Raw genomic sequence first — 23,031 nt, forward strand, 5'->3', positions numbered from 1 at the left:
AGGAGTAGTGGGGGCAGGGAAAACAAAAGCATATACCACTGGACTAAAAATTGTGACAGCCAAAACCACAAAACACAGGCTCAACAGACACTGAAATTTAATCAGAAGCTTATAAAATGACCTTCTCTCCCGTACCTTACCACCACACCAACAGGGTTTTATTACAATAATAGTAAATTATAGCTGAAGAGCTGCAAGACACAGAATCTCTATCAAGATCTGGTGAAGGAAACTCAAAAGGGGAGAGAAAAATAAACACACTACAGGAATTTAACCCTTTGGTACTGATAGTTAAACCAAACATTAAACACTGCTCAATTCTCCTGGCAGAGTAGTTTAGTTGGTTAGGACATCATTCCAATACTTCAAGGTTGTAGGTGTGATCCCTGGTCAGGAATCATACAAGAAGCAACCAATGAATGCACAACTAAGTGAAACAACAAATCGATGCTTCTCTCTCTCCCTTCCCCCCCTCTCTCAAATCAATAAATAAAAATTTAAAAAAATATTAAATACAGCCTACCTCCTAGCCAGTTTACCATAAATCCTAACACAATGGAATTAAGCTAGCAACCAATCACAAAAAAAAGGTGGAAAATACCCCATATACCTGGAAATTAAACAATACACTTTCAAATAATTCATGGGTCAAAAAAATCTCAAGAAAAATTTAAAAATATTGTTATGTGAATGAAAATGAAAATAGATGTCAAAATTTGTGGGATGCAGCAAAAGCAGTGCTTACAGAGAAATTTATAGCATTAAATGCAAATATTAGAAAAGAAAAATCTAAAATCAGAAGATCTGAACTTCAGCATAGAAGATATGTAGATGACAAATACCAATACAAAGATGTTCAACTTCACTTGTCAGAGAAATACAAATTAAAATGTATAATTAGCACTACCTGCCTATTATAATGGCTATAATCTGAAACATTAACAATACCAATTGCTCATAAGGATGCAGAATAACAGGAACTCTCATTAGCAGTAGAGAATGCAAAATGGTACACTCCTTTGGATGATGGTTTGACAATTTCTTACAAAACTAAACATAGTCTTGTCCTGGCCAGTATTGCTCAGTGGGTAGAGCATTGGCCTGCACACCAGAGGATTTTGGGTTCGATTCCTGGTTAAAGGCACATACTTTGGTTGCAGGTTCGATTCCCCACCCAGGTAGAAGTGTATGTGGGAGGCAACCAATTGATGTCTCTCTCACAGTGATCTCTCTCTCACAGTGATCTCTCTCTCTCTCTCTCTCTCTCTCTCTCTCTCTCTCTCTCTCTCTCTCTCTCTCTCTCTCTCTCTCTCTTCCCCCCTTTCCTATCCCTCCACTTTCTAAAAATCAGTTTTTTAAATTCCTAAGATAGAATGCAGTATGTGACAAAATAATCTATTATATATTACAAATATGTGAAACAGCCTTACTGAAGGGAATAAAGGGAAAAGATGCTGACATAAGTAACTAAAAATTAGTAGAGTCTGTAAGATCAAAGTAAAAAAAGAAATTATGGCCGAAACCGGTTTGGCTCAGTGGATAGATTGTTGGTCTGTGGACTGAAAGGTCCCAGGTTCAATTCCGGTCAAGGGCATGTACATCGGTTGCGGGCACATCCCCAGTGGGAGGTGTGCAGGAAGCAGCTGGTTGATGTTTCTCTCTCATCGATGTTTCTAGCGCTCTATCCCTCTCCCTTCCTCTCTGTAAAAAATCAAATATATATATATGTGTGTATATATATATATATATATATATATATATATATAGAGAGAGAGAGAGAGAGAGAGAGAGAGAGAGAGAGAGAGAGAGGGAGAGAGAGAGAGAGAGAGAGAGAGAGATCGAGCTCCAAATGGCCAAAAGCTGGAAAAGCTGGAACAAAACAAAAAGTAGTAATGTGCAGGGGCTGACCAGGAGCCCCTAAATGACAGATGAACAGATTACTCCGACACAGTTTCACTGTGAGGGTAAGGGCTAAGGGCTTGCCCAGCTGAAGAAGCCAGGCCTCCTCAGGCCTTTATTGGAATTTTTATCTTTAGATACCATCAGTAGGTAAGGAATCTTGGAAGGACACGTGTTTACATTGTCTCTAGGCAAGGGCATCCAGGGATTAAGCATAAGGATTTCAGTCAACACCCAGGGCTCTGTATATGAACAGGCTAGTTTGGAAAGGTCAAGGAATAATTAAAGGTACCGCCTTTGTCACTCCCCTAAGTCTTCCCTAAGTTGGAATTCCATAACAGGGCAGGTGGCCTTCCAAGCGCTTCCCTTTTATCTGAATGTCCTCCTTACAAGCTTTCCAACCAAGTCTCATGCTTCCCAACAGTAATGCATTAAAACCTGAAGTATAAAACAATTATGAGTCCCTGCTAATATAAATCAGTGATTTAATAAGTAAGTGGGAGAGAAGTGACAAACCCTCCATGGCATGCAGAACACTTGCAATTACTTTCTATAGATACTTCACTCTGAAGGAGGAACAGTTCCCTAGGGAGAGAGAGTTAGAAACATCGATGAGAGAGAAATCAATCAGCTGCCTCCCACACACCCCCACAACCAAGGTACATGCCCTTGACCGGAATCGAACCCAGGACCCTTCAGTCCGCATGCTGATGCTCTATTCATTGAGCCAAACCGGTTTAGGCAGTTCCCTAGTTCTTAAGTGTGGTCTATGTAGTGACTTTCTTCCAAAGAGTACATTATGGAAAGGATAAAGAAAGAGTACCTTTATAGTAGAGAAAACTGACAAACAGTAGCTCAGTTAGGTGATCAAAATCAACATCTGCAGTGATTAGTTAAGATTGGCACTTTACCTCTAGTCTTATTCCAAGAAACCCATAACCTCAAGCCTATTCATGAAAAAAAAAAAAAATCAAACAAATCCCAATTGAGAAACATCCTACAAAATGCCTGGCCAGTTCTCTTCAAACTGTCAAATTCACTAAAAACAAAGTCTAGTAAACCATTGCAGCCAAGAGGAACCCGAGCACACATGATGACTAAATGCAATGTGGTATCCTGGATGAGACATTAGGTAAGAACTAAATAAATCTGAACAATGCATGTACTGACAAAAATATAAATAAATGAATAAATAAATGGGGGAGAGATTAGAGGGCATAAACTATAAAATCTGACCAGATATTTTCCCATTAAGTAACCTAAATGAAGCGTTTAAAGCCTGTGTACACCATCACAGGCCTGATTGTAAAGGTTCAACGTATAAACCTGGAGTGTGGTTTGTGGTCCCAGAGAGCTTCTGATATAAACTACTTTTTATCTAAAGCTCAAAAAGTTACAGATAAGTCATTGCTTTTTATATTCTTCTGCAAGTTATATAATTTATAAATCCTACCATTTTGAGAATAAAAGATTCTTTTGAAGTGGGGTTATATATTTTTTATTTTTTTAATTATATTTTTATTGATTTCAGAGAGAGAAAGGGAGGGGGAGAGAGGGATGGAAACATAAATGATAATAGAGAATCAACAATTGGCTGCCTCCTGCATCCCCCACACTGGGGATCGAGCCTGCAACCCAGGCATGTACCCTGACTGGGAATCAAACTGTGACCTCCTGGTTCATGGGTCGATGCTCAACCACTGAGCAACATTAGCCAAGTGGGATTACGTATTTTTAATTTTTTGTTTCCATAGCATTTATTATAGAGATAGATAGATAGATAGATAGATAGATAGATAGATGATAGGTAGATATTCAATAAAATATTATTGGTCTAATTGGGGGGTGGGGAGAGAGCAGCAACTACAATTGCCATTCTCCCAGGCTAGGTGTTTAGGGGAGTGTGATATTATGAAGGTGATGGGTTCTGAATTCCCTTTCCTTGTCCTCCCTGCCCCATCCACGTAATTGCTTGAGTCAGTCAGTTTGAGGGTAGGTTTTTCCATGAGCTAGAGCCCAAGATGCTTTCCATTTCTCTCAGGAGATATGGTATGATCCTTTTTGATAGTGTGGCAGAACAAACAGAACTATTTCACAACTTAACTTGCTGGATTTCACGTACCGGCATAGTTTTCATTTCAAAAATGTTTTCCTTCCCTGGGAAGTTAGAAGGTTGTTGACGCTCATGGGTGATCTAAGCACACTGTCACATGTGAGAGGCCACGACTTGCTCTCACATTCCGCCTGGGCCTTGAAGTCACTCAGGAGTCTCTTCTAGTTTATTCCTCATATCTAATTGATCCTAACAAGTCCCCCCTCTGAAATTTCTCCAGAACTTAATCTCTCTTCTCCATTCCAGTTGTCTTAATCCAGGCCTTTGGATCTTTCATCTATTAGATTGTTGAAAAATATCAGTTTAACTGGTGTCCCAGGCTCCAACCTACTCTTTCCCCAATCCATCCTCCACACTGCCATAAATTTTCTAAAACACAAATCCAATCATATAATTCTTGTGTTCTTAAATAATTTGATAGCTTCTTGCTTACAAGAAAAAGTCCAAAAGCATACACTATCTGGACCCCATCTAGATTTCTAACTAGATCTCCCACCCTATCCCTTGCTTTCCTCCCTCCAGCTACAACTGCCACCATCCCAACCCTGGGAGGCTAGACTTTTGACTCGCAGACTCTGGTTTCTTGAATAGAAAAGACTATCTCATGCTGCTGTGCCTTTACCCCTGTTGCTCTCTGCTCTACTACTTTCTGTTGAATGTCTCCTCATTCAACAGAAAGTAGTAGCAAGTCACACTAGGTATACAGACAAGGAGGTGAGGGAAAGAGGGGAATCAAGGAGAATTACTAAAACAACACAGTGCTGGGTTCAGCCCTAACCGGTTTGGCTCAGTGGATAGAGCATTGGCCTGCGGACTGAAGGGTCCCAGGTTCGATTCCGGTGAAGGGCATGTACCTTGGTTGCGGACACATCCCCAGTAAGAGGTGTGCAGGAGGCAACTGATCGATGTTTCTAACTCTCTATCCCTCTCCCTTCCTCCTTGTAAACAAACAAAAAAAATCAATAAAACAACACAGTGCTGGGTTCATATCTAGGTTCCCCATAAATATTAAATGAATGAATGGATAAAGGAATGAATGAATTGTTGACCTCGAGGTCTAGCTGCTGAGACAGGCAAGTGAGAACAGATGGAATATGAGAATAGCTCTGAGTTGTTTCCTGTTACTCAAACCCTTTTTCTATTTTTCTTTCTCTCCCCTTCTTTCAGATCTCCGTGTTTATGTTTTTTCTAATTTACAGACTACCATAACACTACCTCAGATGCATTTAACCATGTCATGCATAATTTATTTATTCATTCCTCATAAATCAATCCCTCTAGTCTTCTGGAAAACAAGAACCACTTCTACTGCCTTTCAAGCTCATTTTAACTTATCTTTTTAGTACGTGCTATTGTACCTACCTGGTACAAAATGTAGTATTCTATGTGCAGTTTCACCACCAAATAGCAAAAACTTTATGACCTTTCTTGCTATTTTTATTAGGAAATCCCACGTGTAAACATCAAATAAAGTCAAAACAATTAAAAAGAAAAACAAGAATGCTATATCACTGCAGAGTGACTGTACTGATTTTCATGGCTCATAGAAAACAGCATAATTCTTTTATGGTCAGATCTTGTAACCCACAAGCAGTCGTTCTCCTATAAAGGCTAGTGAAAAGCGGTGAAGGGCTACTCCCGTAAAAACACATACTACAATCACAAGCAATGCCAAAATTTTCTCTGCCTCAAATTCCTAATCTTTTATATGGGAACAAAGGGGTACACGCTTGCCCTAATCACCTACTGAGAACACAGTGAACACACAGAAAGTAGTTTGGTGATCCAAATGCTATATGAAATCATTTTCTATTAGAAGCAATGCTGCCCTAGCCGGTTTGGCTCAATGGATAGAGCCTCAGCTTGTGGACCAAAGGGTCCCGGGTTTGATTCTAGTCAAGGGCATGTACCTTGGTTACAGGGTCCTCCCTGGCCTGGGCCTTGGACAGGGCACATGCAGGAGGTAAACCAATCTATGTGTTTCTCTCACATCAATGTTTCTCTCTCTTTTACAATCTCTAAAAAAAAAAAAAAATCAATGGAAAAATGTCCTCCTGTGAGGATTAAACCCCTCCCCCCACAATAAAAGAAGAAGCAATGCTGATATAACTAAGCTAAACTACTCTGGGTTAGCCAGAAGGCTTAAGGAGAGGTAGCCAGTTTAAGTTTATGGAAAACCTAACTGACCACTTTACTAGAGACAGTAATTGTTATAACTGACTCACTGTGGTTCTAACTATATATAAGTGGAAGTGACACACAAACATTTGTCCCTTTTTAGAAGTAGGCAAATATGAAAAATCACTCAATACCAAATCATGAGTACCTTTCTTTTGTGAATTTTAAATGCAGGGGTTCTCTTCTGTAGTTTTCCTGAAATATCTTTACCAGGCAAATTTCTTATTATCCTTTTGAACCTGCAGGGTAGTGGGTTTTTTCCTTCCTATTTTTATTTTTATTGAATTTATTGGGATTACCTGGTTAATAAAATTATAAAGGTTTCAGGTATACAATTCTAAAATACATCATCAGTATATTGTATTGTGTGTTCAACACCCTAAGTCAAGTATCCTTCCACCACCATTTTCCCCTTTTACCCACCTCTGCCTCCCCCATCCCCTTTCCCTCTGGCAATCACCATACTGTTCTATGAGTTTGTCTGTTTTTGCTTAATCCTTTCACCTTTTTCACCCAACCCCCAGTTCCCCTCCCCTGTGACAGCTGTCAGTCTGTTCTCTGTATCTATGAGTCTCTTTCTGTTTGTTTCTTACTTTGTTTTGTCATTAGATTCCATTATAAGTGAAACCTGACTGGCTGGCAGTTTTCATACCTTTCTAACTAGTGTTATTCATCAGTTTTCTATTGTCATTCTGTTTATTTTCATTCTAGTACTACTTATCACAATGGGTAGTTAACTAGCTACCGGTAATCTGTTTGTTTACTGATTTACCTAACTAGATCTAGGTCAGATTTTGTCTAAATAAATTCCACCACTGTATCCCTAGTGCCTACAATAGTGCCTGGTTCATATAGGTGCTCAAAAAATATTTGTTGAATGAATGGATGGAGGAGTTTGTCCTCACAATGACAGTGAAGTTAATTCAAACTTCTTAGCATGCCATTCAAGGCCCCAACTAACTTATTTGTTTGGCCTTATATTCTGCCCTTTTCAAATCTCTGAATATTGCGGCTACTTATATCCCTGTAAAATCTTGCTTTCTGCCTAGAATGCTCTTCTTCCTACCATATTACTAATCTTACAATTCCATTTTTAAATACATAAAATATTTTTAAATCTTCCACAGACAGACACACACACACACACATACACGCACACACACACACACAAAACAAAACAAAACCAAACCCAGAATGCTTCTTCTAAGTTCTTATAAGAGATATCTTAGAGGTTTATAATAGAAATTTAAAAATAATAAGAGTAATATTTTATTTTGCATTAACTCAATGCGAGTCACAGTTATAAGTACTGTATATTTTATCATCTCATTTAATCATGTAAAACTACTCTAAAAGGTAGGTACTATCATAAGTCCTTAGGGGTCTGTTTAGCTAGCTAGAAATAAAGCAGGGATGGTTTCTTAAAGCCTTGCTAATTGCCAAACCTTGCAAAGAATCTACAATAACATATGTTCTTAGTACAAATTTGCTAAATAATGAATTCTGACAGTAGTTTCTGGTTCCCTTTGAGAATGGCAATTCCAACCAGTTTCAAAAAAAAAAAAACAAAAAAAAAAAAACAGAGAGTAGTTTTAAGTAATTATACAAATTAAATCTTAAAGTAATTCAAGTCTTTTCTAATTACAACAAGGAACTCAGAAGTGACCAAAGAAAAGGGTGATATGCCTAGTATATAAAATTTTAAAATATGTGTAGATTTTTTTGGTTCATGGTAGATAGATTATTTTATTTCTTTTTAAATAATTTTTATTTTTTATTACAGTTGACATACAATATAATATTGGCTATAGGTGTATAATCCAGTGATTGGGCATTATACAACTTACAAAGTATCCCCCCCCCACCCCACAATATGTCCAGTACCCACCAGGCACTATACATAGTTATTACAATATTATTGACTAGTATATTCCCAATGCTGTACTTTACATCCCCGTAACTATTCTGTAATTACCAATTTGTACTTCTTAATCCCTTCACTTTTTCCACCCAGTGCCCCAACCCCCTCCCATCTGGTAACCATCAGTCTGTTCTCTGTATCTATGAATCTGTTTCTGTTTATTTTGTTCATTTATTTGTTCTTTAGATTCCACATGTAAGTGAAATCATATGGTATTTGTCTTTCTTTTGACTGACTTATTTCACTGAGCTTAACACTCTCCAGGTTCATTCATGCTGTCGCAAAGTGTAAAATTTCATTCTTTTGTATGAGTGGGTCATATTCCATCGTAAATATGCACCACAGCTTTTTTATTCACTCATCTATTGATGAGCGTCTGGGTTGCTTCCATAGGTCGGCTATTGTACATAATGCTGCAATGAACATAGGCACGCATATATTCTTTTGAATTAATGTTTTGGATTTCTTCAGGTATATACCTAGAATTGGAATTGCTGGGTCATAATGCAGTCCCATTTTTAATTTTTTGAGGAACCTCCATACTGTTTTCCATAGTGGTTGCACCAACAGTGCATAAGGGTTTCCTTTTCTCCACATTCTCACCAACACTTAACATTTATGGATTTATTTACTTATGATAGCCGTTCTGACTGGTATGAGGTGATAGCTCATTGTGGTTTTAATTTGCATTTCTCTAACAATTAATGACATTGAGCATCTTTTCATATGTCTATTGACCTTCCATATGTCCTCTGGAGAATTGTCTATTCGGGTCTTCTGCCCATTTTTTAATTGGACTGTTTGGGTTGTGGGGTTTTTGTTTTGTTTTGTTTGATGTTGAGTAGTGTGAGTTCTTTATAAATTTTGGGTATTAACCCCTTATCAGATGTATTATTGGCGAATATGTTCTCCTGTTTAGTAGGCTATTTATTTATTGATTTTGGTGTGCAAAATCTTTTAAGTTTGATGTAGTCCCCTTGGTATATTTTTTTTCTTTTGTTTCTCTTGTCTGAGTATTTGTAAATTAAAAAATAAAGTTAACAAAAGCAAACCAGAAACAGGAAAAATATATTCAACCTACATTAGACAAAAATATTAATAATATTGTGTAAGCAGAAAACTTTGAAAAAAGAAATCTAAATGGTTAATAAATATAAAAATATGCTCAACCTCATTAATTTAAAAAGGTAAAATTTTAATCAATAATAGGAATTTATTTATCATCATAACATATAAAGATGAAAAAAATAATTATAATATTTAGCATCAGTAAGGTTGTGGAGAAATAAGCAGTCTTATACACTCATGGCACAGACACACTTTCATATATGTAGAAGATATCTGTGTGTGCACACACACACTCACACACTCACACACACACAAAGTTGTTCACTACAGCACTGTTTGTAATAGCAAAACATTGGAAACAACTGAAATATACTTCAATTAGATTTTGGGTAAATAAACTATGATACAGCTATACTATGAAATTGTGTGCAGCCATCAAAAAGAATGATGTTAATGGGTAGCCAAAGAATTGATGAGGGGAATTCTCATTTTATATATGTATTCCAGATACAAAAAAAAAAAAAAAATCCAATGATAAAAAAAAGGAGAAAGGACTTAGACACTTCATCAAAGAGGATATAAGTTTAGCAAATAAGCACATAAAATGATGGTCAACATCATAAGCCATTAAGGATATTAAATTAAAGCCATGATGAGATAACACTACATATCTATTAGAATGGCTAAGATAAATAATTACAAAATATACCAAGCTGTTGAGGATGTTGAACAAATAGAACTATCATACATATTTAGTTCAGATGCAAAATGGTACAGCCACTCTGGAAAATGGTTTGGCAGTTTCTTATAAAGCTCAACATACCCAGCAATCCCAGTCCATGCCATACTACTCAGCCAGAAAAATGAATGAACACATTGGATGAATCTCCCAGGCATTAAGCTGAGTAAATGAGGTCAGTCTCCAAAGATAACGTACGCCAGGCCAGCATGGCTCAGTGGTTGAGCATTGATCGATGAACCAGGAGGTCATGGTTCAATTCCCGGTCAGGGCACATGCCCGGATTGCGGGCTCAATCCCCAGTAGGGGGCAGGTAGGAGGCAGCTGATCAATGATTCTCTCTCATCGTTGATGTTTCTATCTCTCTCTCCTCCCTTCCTCTCTGAAATCAATAAAATATTTTAAAAAAAAAATAAAGAAAGGTAACATACTATGCAGCTCCATTAAAAAAAAAAAATCCTCATCTGAGCCCCAGGGATTAAACTGCAACACAGGTACATGCCTTTGACCAGAACTGAACCCATGACTCTTTGGTCGCTGGATGGATGCCTTAACCACTGAGCCCACCAGTTGTGGTTTATATGACATTCTTGAAAAGGAAAAACCATAAGGGAAGAGAATAAATCAGTGGTTACCAGGGGTTGGGAGTATGGAGGTCTGGCTACAAAGCAATGTTACACTATTCTGTATCTTGTTGATGGTGGTGAATACCAGAATCTATGCATGGGTTAAAACTCATTGGACTATGCACCAGAAAATAAATGTTATCCTTTATACATTAAAAAATAATTTTAAAAAGATAATTTGTCATCAGCGGTAATGATACCTTCTATTTCTCCATCTAAGGGAGGAACATCATCTCTCAGGGAGAAATTCATAGCTGTCCCTGGTATGTCCACCAAGTCTTCATCACTGGAGCTGCTCTGGAAGCTATTGAAACACCCCTGCTGAAAGCCTCTGTTATCCATGGCTCCTGTGCAGAAAGAAAAACAGGAGGCTTATTATAATGACCTACAAGCTCCTTAACATTTATTCTTTTTTTTTAATTGTGGTAAATACATATAACATAAAATTTACCATTTTTAAACTAGACAGGATTAAGTATACTGACAATGTTGCACAATTATCATCACTAGCAATTTCCAGAAAATTTTCATCACCCCAAACAGAAACTCTGTATTAAGTAAATATAACTCCCCATCCTCACCCCAGCCCCATATAACCTCCATTCTCTTGTTGTCTCTATGATTGGTTGATTCTGGATATGTCATACAAATGTCATCATATAATATGTGGCCTTCTGAGTCTGGCTTCTTCCACTTCTCATGTTTTCAAGGCTTATCCATATTATACCATGTATCAGTACTTCATTCCTTTTTAGGACTGAATAATACCCCACATTTTGATTAGCCATTCATCAGTTGATGGGCATGTGGGTAGTTTTCACCTTTTGGGTTATATTTACTCTTATGTCTTTTTTCACACTCTTCTTTTGACAATATAGGCATGCAAACTACTTAGTATATTCAGTTACCCTCTAAATGTAGTGTACCTCTACCCTTACCATGTAGCTGAAAGCATTTTTTTAGAACAATGCAAACACACCAAACGAGGACATATGCACAAAACTCACAGTAATTCACAAGTAATCGACTGAAGTAAAAACTACACATCAGTATTGAGAAATGTGGTGGCCATTTGGGAGACAAGAAACATTATCTTATGCCACTGAGTCTCCCAGAGCTCCTAAGACAACATAAATGCACAGAAATACTGGGGGACCCAGAAAGAAACTCACTACAGACTGATTCATATGCCTTTCAGCATAACGGTTATTGCTTGTCTCATATTTTATTCTTATAAGTATATTTCCAGTAGGACATGATCTCACTCATCTAGGGGAAATGGTGAACAACATAGACTGATGAACAAGAACAGACCCAGAGATAAGGAGCCATGGGTCAGACTGTTGGACCTCAGAGGGAGGGTGGGGATAAAAAGGAGAGATCAACCAAAGGACTTATGTGCATACATATGAGCCTATCCAGTGACCAATGACAATAGGGGGGGGGGTGGTATGATTGGGGGGATAAGGGATTGGAATGAGGGGTTAAGACAAATTTGTGATACCTTAATCAAATTTAAAAAAAAGAAATACTGGGGGAAAGAAGCATATTATGCTATTCAATGTTGTTCTCTGCTCATGAATTTAATATGAAAGACGAAACATTTTTGACATCCCAAGTGTAAACCTTCAGATATAAATTTTACTAAAAAAATCTTAGTTTATCTATTTTTTAAAAGCCATCATTATAGCCAACTTTATGTTATCTGCCCTTTTCCCCTGCATTTTGTTGTTGTTGCTGTTAATCCTCACCAGATGATATTTTTTCATTGACTTTTAGAGATAGTGGAAGAGAAACAGTGATGTGAGAGAAACACATTGATTGGTTTCTTCCTGCATGAGCTCCAACTAGGGTCTGGGCCAGGGAGAAGCCTGCAACCAAGATATATGGCCTTGACTAGAATTGAACCTCAGACCCTTTGGTCTGCAGGCCGACACTCTATCCACTGAGTCAAACTGGCTAGGGCCCCTCCAATTTTTTAAAATGAAATCTTGATTGAGAATCATAGTCAGGAAAGTTCTATTGGATTAGGCAAATAATATTAGTTTTGTGGTATTCCAACACTTTTAAAAAACTTCTTACTCTGGGTTATCAGAATCATGTGTGATGAATATGGTAAAAACTAAACAGGACAAATTAAGCAATAGGCCTAAAAAATTGGAATCACAACAGATAAATTCAAATATTTTAAACATTGAGCATAAAGGAGAAAGAAATGACATTTACCAGGTGCTTATCAATTTTCAGGCTTATGTGCTTAAAGTGAACTTCCACTTAATTTTTCAAAGTCCCTATACTATGGCTTTATCACTCCTAGTGCAGATAAGGAAATTGAAGCTGAGAGGCTAAGTAACTTGTCCAGTTAGTGTTTAAAAAAAGTTAAAGTCTAAATCATGTGTTTAATTTCACAATAGTCATGGTAATAAAGAGACCAGCCTGACTGAAGTGTGAGTGACATTTATGAACCACCTCCTACGTACAAATCACTGTGGGATAGTGGGACAGATACAACAATGATGCTGGTTAGGACAGATAAGATGAAGATTGGAAGACAAAGACATGGAAGTTTTCAACATCAAGGTGATAGTTGAAACCAAGAGAACATATATTTCAAAGGAAACCTTCCATTCACTTGCAGATAAGGATGAATATAAGTCAAAGAAACACATTCCCAATATGCACAAATAACTTGAACTCTGGGCAGATATGCAGTAAACAATAGGTTCCTCCAGGAACATTACTATGCTGATGTAATCTTAAAGGAAAGGTAGGTGATTTACGCAAAGGTATTAATGTACAAAATTATTGATCATCAAACCATTTCCTCAGCTACAAAATCTCTATGCTATGTGGATCAAGTGAGTCCTAGGACACTAAGAATTCACGTTTTGTGATCTTAGTAGAGTTCCTTCAGTGTTCCCCAACCCTTTTATCCTCACTGAACTCTTCCCCACTTCTCTATCCTGCTTCCTTCACTCCCCTTCTCCAAGCCCTCCTGCAACAATGAACTTATACAAATTCCCTATCTCAGCTACACTTCTAGGGAATAGATATTTATGGCAACTGAGGTGGGCAGTGGATACAGCATGGATATGCTGGACAAAGGGATGATTTCACACCCAGGTGGGATGGATGGAGCAGGACAGCACAATATTTCATCATGGAACTCAGAATGGTGTGCAATTTAAAACTTATGAATTATTTATTTCTGAAAGTTTCCATTTAATATTTTTGAGCCACAGTTTGACCATGGATAACTGAAATGCAGAAAGTAAAACTTGATAAAGGGGGGACTACTGTACTTAATTTTACCCTTTAAGGAAATCTATTATCTCTCTAGCTCTTAAATTCCCAAGAACTCCACTTGACACTTCTGCAGCAACTTCAAACTTAACAAAATAACGGGGATGGGAAGGGGAACAGTGGAAATAACATTAACTTAAGCACAAAAAAATTAAAATGCAAAGAAGGCATGTCCCCTGCCCTCACCCTCCACATCAACTTTCCTTTTAAAATGCAGGTGGCATTAGAGTCAATATTTGCAGCTAACATTTGTCTAGCTCTGGGATTTACTACGTTCAATGAACCTACAAAAAGCACTTAATGTCAGGAATAGGTATTCCAGGTTTCTAAAATCTTAGCTGAAAACAAGCACCATTTTAGCTGATAAAAATACAAGTCTAACAGGGTAGCATACCTCAGGAGATTTTCATATTTTTAAATTTATTAAATGCCCATGAATTCCATATAGTAATTAGCACTGAAAGAAAGGAAAACTGTTGGAAGCTGCCCATTGCCTTCACCAACAGAAAGGGGTGGACAAGGAACCCAGAAGGCTGGTCAACCTTGAGGCTCTGGCAAGGATCAGAGCCATACACCCACTGTCTGGTGGAGACAAAGGGAGGTAAAGCAACTTCCACCTTGTAGTCTTTTTAAAAAATATATGTTTTATTGATTTTTTTACAGAGAAGAAGGGAGAGGGATAGAGAGCTAGAAACATTGATGAGAGAGAAACATCCACCAGCTACCTCCTACACATCCCCTACCGGGGATGTGCTTGCAACCAAGGTACATGCTGTTGACTGGAATCGAACCTGGGACCTTTCAGTCAGCAGACCGAAAGCCACTGAGCCAACTGGTCTTGGCCCACCTGGTAGTCCTTGCTATCATGGAGCTATTACTGGAATTGCTTGCCTAAGGGCCATAGGTGGATCCCAAATCTGAATAAAAAGGAATCGCAAGGCCAGAGCAGAGTCCTCTCTTGGGCTTCCACCTGGCCCCTAATTCCCAAATTAATATTTCCTTGTCTAGTCTCTTTCATTTGTGTGCGGCCTCCTCCAGAGCCCGAACCCTGAACCTGAACCCCGAACCATGCGGGACGTGGTGGTAACACTCGCAACTGGCAGCCCAATGTGGGGCACTCGCAGAAAACAATTTGAAAAATAATGCAGAATCCTTTCCCTTTCTCTCCACTGTTTAAATGTCTCACTCAGGAAATATTTAAAATACACAGTTCTAGCAACTCTACATGAGCCTCACAAATCATAGAAAGAAAATGTATGGGGAATCCAAAAATAATTTATGTTTGGTTGTTGGACATGTTCTATAGTCATATTTTCAGATGACTATTGTTCTGGGAATTCATTAAAACAAAATAATGATGACACAAGATGAAAATTCAACGAAGGGGAAGCTGGAAAACTCACCAGTTTCCCCATAGGGACCTTTCACACTCTTTCCTGTAACCCACTGACACAGAACAATTCAGCTAAATTGAGCTGCCTCATTCCAAACATTTCCTGGAGCAGCTATCTGGATCACTGTTTGGGTTATAAAGTGCTTCCTTAATACTAAGTATATAGAAATAAAGTCAACAAAAGAAAATTAGAAGCAAGTAAATCAAGCAAAACAGATGTTATAAATGGGAGTTCAACAAAGGAAATAAATACAATCAGTAAAACTCAAAGTGATATTTGCCCATTGATAATTCATTCTTTGAGGGGTTTTTTTAAAATATATTCTTATTGATTTCAGAGAGGAAGGGAGAGGGAGAGAGATAGAAACATCAATGATAAGTGAGAATCATTCATCAGTTGACTCCTGCATGCCACCCACCAGGGATCGAACCCACAACCCAGGCATGTGCCCTTGGCCAGAATCAAATCTGGGACCCTTCAGTCCACAGGCCAATGCTCTATCCACTGAGTCAATTCAGCCAGGGGCCAGCCTTTGGTTTTATTTTGAAGATATTAAGAGCTTCAAGAGAAAAAGTTAAATGATCAGAAAAATAAGAAAATAATTTAAATTTCATTAAAGCTGAGATTTGAAATCAGATCTAGTTGAACTCTAAGTCCAGTGCTCTTTCCATGACAATTTGGAGTTTGGAGAAATGGCACATCTGGAATAAATCAAACCTGTAGATGGCCACAAGCCTGGGGTCAGCCAGATTTTACAGTAGGCCAAGAACATAGTAAAAAAAAAATTTGATTTATTATCCCAACTGGTGGATTACAAATAGGGTTTGTCATATAATGGAGGCCTGGGGGAAAAAAACAGTAAAAAAAAAAAAAAAAAAAAAAAAGCTGTTTTGGTGGATGTGTTACATAGCTGACACTTTCAGCTCCAAGGCACTTTCAGTACCTTTTGTCACTTTCTTGCTTGAAATCATAAGCTGGTTCCCCATTGCCTGTAGGGTCAAGTTTAAATTGTTTATCATGGCATTCAGGGCCAATCAAATATAAATCCCATCTACCCGGATAGACTTTTACCTCCTACTACAAATTTGTTATACTCCTCATAGGCCATGTACTTTTATGCCTCCTTGACTTTGCTTAGGCCACATACTCTATCAGGAATTTCATCCAGTCTCCTATCTTCTTTTCGGCCTCCTAAAACTCCATTCAGTCCATCTAGGACCAGTGCAAACAGGCCTTTCCTTCAACACCCACTTTGTTCACACATCTACGTTGATTGCATAATCTCTTCCACTGAGTCTTGTGATTACGTACATACACCATATCCTTCTCATTTCCGTTGTTACAGCAACTTTAGTGTTCCAGATTACATGTCCAATAAATGCTTATTGAGGAGGATTCCAGTCAGAGAGGAAGGGTTAACCGCTAATCAACAAATGTACGGTACATGGCTGACACTTAAAATAGCTATGCCTGTTACTATGAAGGTAGGGAATTGGGGATACAAAAAATATTTGTTACCTTTGTCACTACTCTCAAGGAAGTTATGATCTAGTTGAGGAGAAAACTACATAATGCAATTACACAACAGCTAAGTATTAAACTTTTAGAATAAATATGCAATCTACATTCAGAACATGGAGAAGAGACTGTAAGCTAGAGAGGGCTTCTGAGAGGAGAGAGGGTATTCTAGGCCCAAGGGGGGAAAAATGGCCAAAGACTTAAGATGAGAATGAGGCTGGCATTTGTGCTTGATTAGAGGAAGGGTAGGTATCTTTGAACAAATGGATGCAGATTGATCATGAAGGACCTGGGAAACCAATGGAATCACTGTGCTTTTTGAGAAGTAACATGATAAACACATAATTTTAAGATGTAAGTGTGGCCAAAACCGGTTTGGCTCAGTGGATAGAGTGTCAGCCTGTGGACTGAAAGGTCCTGGGTTCGATTCCGGTCAAGGGCATGTGCCTTGGTTGTGGGCTCATCCCCGGTAGGGGGTGTGCAGGAGGCAGCTGATCAATTATTCTCTCGTCGATGTTTCTAACTCTCTATCCCTCTCTCTTCCTCTCTGTAAAATATAAATAAAATATATATTTTTTTAAAAAGAGGTAAGTGTGGCAGCAGTGGGCTGGAAAGGAGAAAAAAAGGAAAGGGCTGGGAGGCCAGGTTGCTACTTCCAGTTTCAATGCAGGTGATTTCATGCACCAGGATTCTAGTAGTAGATAATTTGTTAAAGAAAAAAGGGGCTGCAAAATTCAGATAAATTAAAACAATAATATGCTATCTTCTCTTAGCAGATCAGCTTTTCTTTAGTTTTATCTCAGAGATTTCTCAAATATGCCAACACCCTGCTATAAAAGTTTTCCAGGGACTGATAAATGAGATGGCTAGAGAAGTGTCATGAGGTTCAAGGACAGGGGTCTGTTAGGCATAACAAAAACAACATCAAGATTTATAACTATTTTCACCAGCAGCCTAGGGAGTGCACTAACTGGGTCCTCCAAATACTGGCAACACCAGCCTGCCAAGCTTGAGTCCAGAAGAAAGGACTGTTGGCTGCACCCAACAGGGACGTTTGGTGTGCTCTTTCTCTGGAGAAACAGGGAAATACAGACAGACACTGAACTATAAGGCTTTGGAACTGGGGCCAATCTTCCCCACCACCTGCAGCCTCAGGCAGCACCACACCCAATGGAAGACTGTCTTGATCTCTCTTCAGAAGTCCTGGTGGCCCTGCCCTACTGAGCTCAGTTCCTCAAGGGAAGAAAGGGCCTCAAAGAGCTTGTCTCCCTCAGAGGCTCTAGTCCAGGCTCCAGTGGGTGCGGCCACACAGTGAAGGGCAGGCATAAAGCTCTCTCTCCTCTTCTATGGGCTTTACTGGTGCCACCCCCAACATAAGATTATTATTGATTTAAGAGAGGAAGGGAGAGGGAGAGAGAGAAGCATCAATGATGAGAGAGAATCATTGATCAGCTGCCTTCCGCATACCCCACGCTGGGAATTGAGCCTGAAACCAGGCATGTGCCCTAACTGGGAATCAAACTGTGACCTCCTGGTTCATAGGTTAATGCTCAACCACTGAGCCGTGGCAGCCGGGCTAACATAAGATTATTGTGATCTGTTTTCCCAAATCCTGGTGGCCCCACCCTGCTGATCTTGTTTCACCCTGCTGACCTTGCTCCTGCAGTTGAACCGGTGGTGGTAGAGTTAGAGAATCTAGCAGACAATGAATGGTATTGCTGTAGGCAGTTAGGCTGAGCAAGAGAAAGCCCCAGATGCCTAGCAATGGACAATCAATTGCAGGGTGGGACCTCACCCTCAGGGTGACATTTCTTCCCCTAGCAGATCCCTGGTCCTGAGGTTTGGACCCCCTGACCTTTCCTCCTTAGAGATGGCATCTAGGCCTCAGTTGTATTTCAGCTCCAGGCCCAAATGCGCAACAAAATCAGCCAGGGTTGGTATCAGGACCAGCTGCATGGAATAATGACCCCCTACCCTGGTGCTGGCCAATCAATCAGTGGAGACCACAACCCTGAATGGACACACTTGGAAAACTTCTGAATATTTTATTAAGATCTCTGCCATTAAAACCCTTAGAATGGAAGACCCAGTGTGCTCTCTCTCCCAGGAGCATGATCCTGCCTTTCCCTTCCCTCTCTATTTCCTTTTCCTTTCCCCTCTCCCCCTCCCCAGGCACATAACCATTAGATTCCTCGCTCTCAAGCTCCAAGGGCCCTTTCTTTAGCTCTAGAACTTGTTTGCTAAACCCATTTATTCTAGGAATTACTTTTTCTACCTCTGTAATTTACCCAATAAATTACAGCTTAGGCCTGGACTTTGAATTATTTCTTTGCCAGAACCCAAGTACCAAGGTTATTGAACCCATTAGTCAGACACCTGTTGCCATTCTCGCTTACAATAGTATGGTTCTGGAGTAGGGGCCACATCTCCCTATTGATTGCCTGGTCATGCCACCACTAAGAAGGGGACCCACTACCAGTGTCCTCCTGACCCAGTCACCCCACCCAACTGAGCTTATGTCAACTGGAAGGGACAGTAGGCATGCCAGCTTGGGCCCACTCTACAGTCTTTCTTCAAAAGGCTCTGGAGGAAGTCCAGACAACCTCAAGAGGTAGTGGAGTAGTCAACAGGTAGATGCCAACCTCAGAGAGCCTTGGACATTTTCTTGAACTGTGCTCTGCTCAGAGCTACCGGAAACTGACCCTTGTACACAGCTTGGCTTCCCACATACATCCAGGCCCAGTAGACAGTCACAATCAGTGAATAGCACAGTGGTCCAGACAGATAGCCCAAGGCCAGTTACACATATCTTCTGACACTGACCTGCACCAAAGCCCCATCCAAGTGGGCCCAGAACCAACACAATTAGTGGTGTGCTTCAAACCTCACCAGAGCTCAACCCAACTAGCCACACTAATGACACAACCAAAGGGGAACAACTCTGCCTTGGGCAGGAGGGGGGGGGCAGTCTTTTTGAATAGCAACTCATACACAGTGAACTATGTCTATCATTATATTCAACTAGTCTGAAGATTAACTCTACCCATGAATGGACCAACCCTATTCAAGACTCAACTACAACAATAGGGGGCACATAACCCACACAAGAAACATTTCTGGAGCACTTAGCTCAGGTGATTTAGAAGATTATGCCACTGAGACCCACAAGGCACCTACATCAGAAAGCCCTCATGACAAGCCTGCGAGCCATAACAGATCTACCTAATATACAGAGTCAAAAAGAAAAAGGCAGACAAAATGGGGAGACAAAGAAATATGCCACAAATGAAAGAACAAGAGAAATCCCTAGACAAGAACATGGTTGGTGTGCTCAGTGGTTACAGTGTTGGACTGCGCAACAAAGGGTCGTGGGCACATATCTGGGTTGCAGGTTTGACCCCTGGCCTGGCTTGGGGCATATGCAGCAGGCAATTTGAGGACTGGAAGTTGCTCTGGGTGAGTCAGTGAGTGAATGGTGAGTGAATGTGAAGGCCTTAGGACATTACTGGATACTATAGGGTCATAAATAGAACATTGAAGCTGTCGGTGTTGCTCCATGAACAGAGATGTGGGCTGGATTGATTGGGAATATTAAGGAGAAACTGATTGGGTAAAGTGTAGATCGCCATAATAGTGACTGTCAGGAGGGAATGAAAGGTGGTCTGAGGGTCAGTAGGAATATGAAATCAAGATGGAAAAGTAAAGGAACATAGCAGATTGTCATAGCATTATGTTTTGAGCTATCACATGCTGGAGCAGGGGGTCAGAATTAGGAATTTTATATTATTCATGAAAAATTAGGGTATTTAACATGAAGGATGTAGAACTGAGGCCTCAATATTTTTATTCTAGAAATTTGTTTTTTGTTCCGTTGAGTATCTGGTACAAAGAGCTCTCTCTGGCATTTACCTGAGAGAAGAAATTCTATGTTTTACAGCATTACAACCTGAAAATATTAAAAGAGTACAGGGACAGGCTGACTCCACCCTAACACAGAAAGTTTTTACTTAAGTGGCAATGGCCCTTAAGAGTTGTTAAAAATAGATCTTGTGGACCTCTGTACATGTAGGATTTACAACAATGTACTCTAAAGAGCATTAAGCAAGATTGGAAGGACTATTGCACCTCTGAATATGGCAGGCTCCTCTGTAATGAAACAGGTCAGTGCCTGGCTGATTGAAATATATTCTATATACTCAAAATTGAGGTGCTGTAAATGAAAAGGGATATATTGCCAAGCACCACAGATATTGCTCACACCACAGAAAAAAAATTCCTTCTGAACCATACATCCTCCAATTCTTACAGGATATTCAGCTCTATTTTCATCTTATGGGACCATCATTGTATGTGGTCTGCCATTGATGGGAATGTTGTTATGTGGCACATAACTGTATTTGAAGCAATAATGACTGAGAAGTTTTTAAAATTAATAATAGATACCAAGCTACAGGGCCAGAAAGCTCAGAGAATACTAAGAAGGTTAATTTTTTTTTTAATCTACAACTAGGCACAAGATATCGAAACCACAAGATCAAAGAAAAAAACGTTGAAAGTATCCAGAAGAAAATAACACTTTGCCTATAGAGGAACAGGATAAGAATTATATCAGATTTCTCTTCAGAAATAATGCAATCTAGATAAGTGAAGAATGAAATATATGAAGGGTTAAAAAGAACCACCAATCAGCCAAAACCGGTTTGGCTCAGCGGTAGAGCATCGGTCTGCAGTCAAGGGCATGTACATTGGTTGCAGGCACATCCTGGTTGCGGGCACATCCCCAGTAGGGGGTGTGCAAGAGGCAGCTGATCCATGTTTCTCTCTCATTGACGTTCCTAGCTCTCTATCTCTCTCCCTTCCTCCTGTGAAAAATCAATAAAATATATTTTAAAACAAACAAACAAACAAACAAACAAAAAAAGAACCACCAATCAAAACTTCTGGGTCCTAAGAAACAATCCCTCAAAGCAGAATGAGAATTAAAGAATTTTATCAGAAAAAAAAATTAAGAGAATTTGCTGTCAGTACACCTGTCTGGCGGATAATGTTAAAAGAAATTCTTCAAAAGAAAAGTAAAATTAGTCGAAACTGGTTTGGCTCAGTGGATAGAGCGTCAGCCTGCGGACTGAAGGGTCCCAGGTTCGATTCCGATCAAGGGCATGTATCTTGGTTGGGGGCACATCCCCAGTGGGGGGTGTGCAAGAGGCAGCTGATCGATGTTTCTCTTTCAGCAATGTTTCTAACTTTCTATCCCTCTCCCTTCCTCTCTGTAAAAAATCAATAAAATATATTTTTTAAAAGTAAAAGTATACAGGTCAGAAACTCAGATCTACATAAAGGAAGTGTACTAGAGAAGCAATATATGAAGGTAAAATATTTTGATTATTCTTTTTTTCCCATCTGCTTTTTTTTTAATTGAGGTATAGTTGACATATAAAATTATGTTAGTTTGAGGTCTACAATGCAATGATTTGATATTTGTATATGTTGTAAAATAATCACCATAACTCTAGTTAACATTTAATTATTTTTTCCTATTTTAATTGATCTAACAGATAATAGTTTGTTCAAAATAATAATGGTAACAATGCATTCAGTGATGATACCTTACATTTAAGTAAATGAAAGAGTGATGTTATAAAAGACAGGAAAAAGGAAGTGAGAATATTACATTATATGGCACTTGCATTATCTATGAAATAATGCTGTGTTATTTGAAAGAAGACTTGGATTGGTTGTAAATGTATACTGCAAACACTAGGACAACCACTAAAAAAAGTTTTACAAAAAGAAATATAATTAATATGCTAAGATAGTATAAAAAATAGAATTATACAAAATGCTCAATTAGCCCTAGCTGGTTTGGTTCAGTGGATAGAGCATCAGCCTGTGGACTGAAGGGTCCTGAATTCGATTCCAGTTAAGGGCACATGAACTATGGGCTCGATCCCTAGTAGGAGATGTGCAGGAGCAGCTGAAAAATTATTCTCTTTCATCATTGATGTTTCTGACTCTCCCTCTCCCTTCTTCTCTGAAATTAATAAAAATATTTTAAATGCTCAATTAAAACCAGAGAAGGCAGAAAAAGAAAGAAAACATTAAAAAAAAGAAAAACATGAACAATGCATATGAAATATGGCAAATAGTATGGAATCCACCACATCAGATATCAATGGTCTAAATATAACAATTAAAAGACTGAAACTGTCAGAATGGGTAAAAATACAATATTCAAATATTTTCTGTAAGAAATACACCTTAAATATAAAGAC

General features: G+C 39.0%; 1 protein-coding gene across 3 annotated transcripts in view; it reads right to left on the reverse strand.

Moving 5' to 3' along the window:
• CLCN5 (chloride voltage-gated channel 5) overlaps positions 1-23,031 on the reverse strand; it is a 129,907-nt gene that overhangs the window by 45,171 nt on the left and 61,705 nt on the right. For 2 of the 3 annotated variants that reach the window (XM_045570363.1, XM_036460463.2), the window contains 2 exons: positions 17,731-17,829; positions 10,745-10,891 (listed from right to left, as the gene is read on the reverse strand). In XM_045570363.1, coding sequence (XP_045426319.1) covers positions 10,745-10,891; positions 17,731-17,829 — 246 coding nt within the window. The remainder of the gene's footprint in view (positions 1-10,744; positions 10,892-17,730; positions 17,830-23,031) is intronic. The other variant, XM_036460464.2, reaches the window with a different exon arrangement.

The sequence above is a fragment of the Pipistrellus kuhlii genome, unplaced genomic scaffold (assembly GCF_014108245.1).
Source record: "Pipistrellus kuhlii isolate mPipKuh1 unplaced genomic scaffold, mPipKuh1.p scaffold_m20_p_32, whole genome shotgun sequence".
NCBI classification, from domain to species: Eukaryota; Metazoa; Chordata; class Mammalia; order Chiroptera; family Vespertilionidae; genus Pipistrellus; species Pipistrellus kuhlii.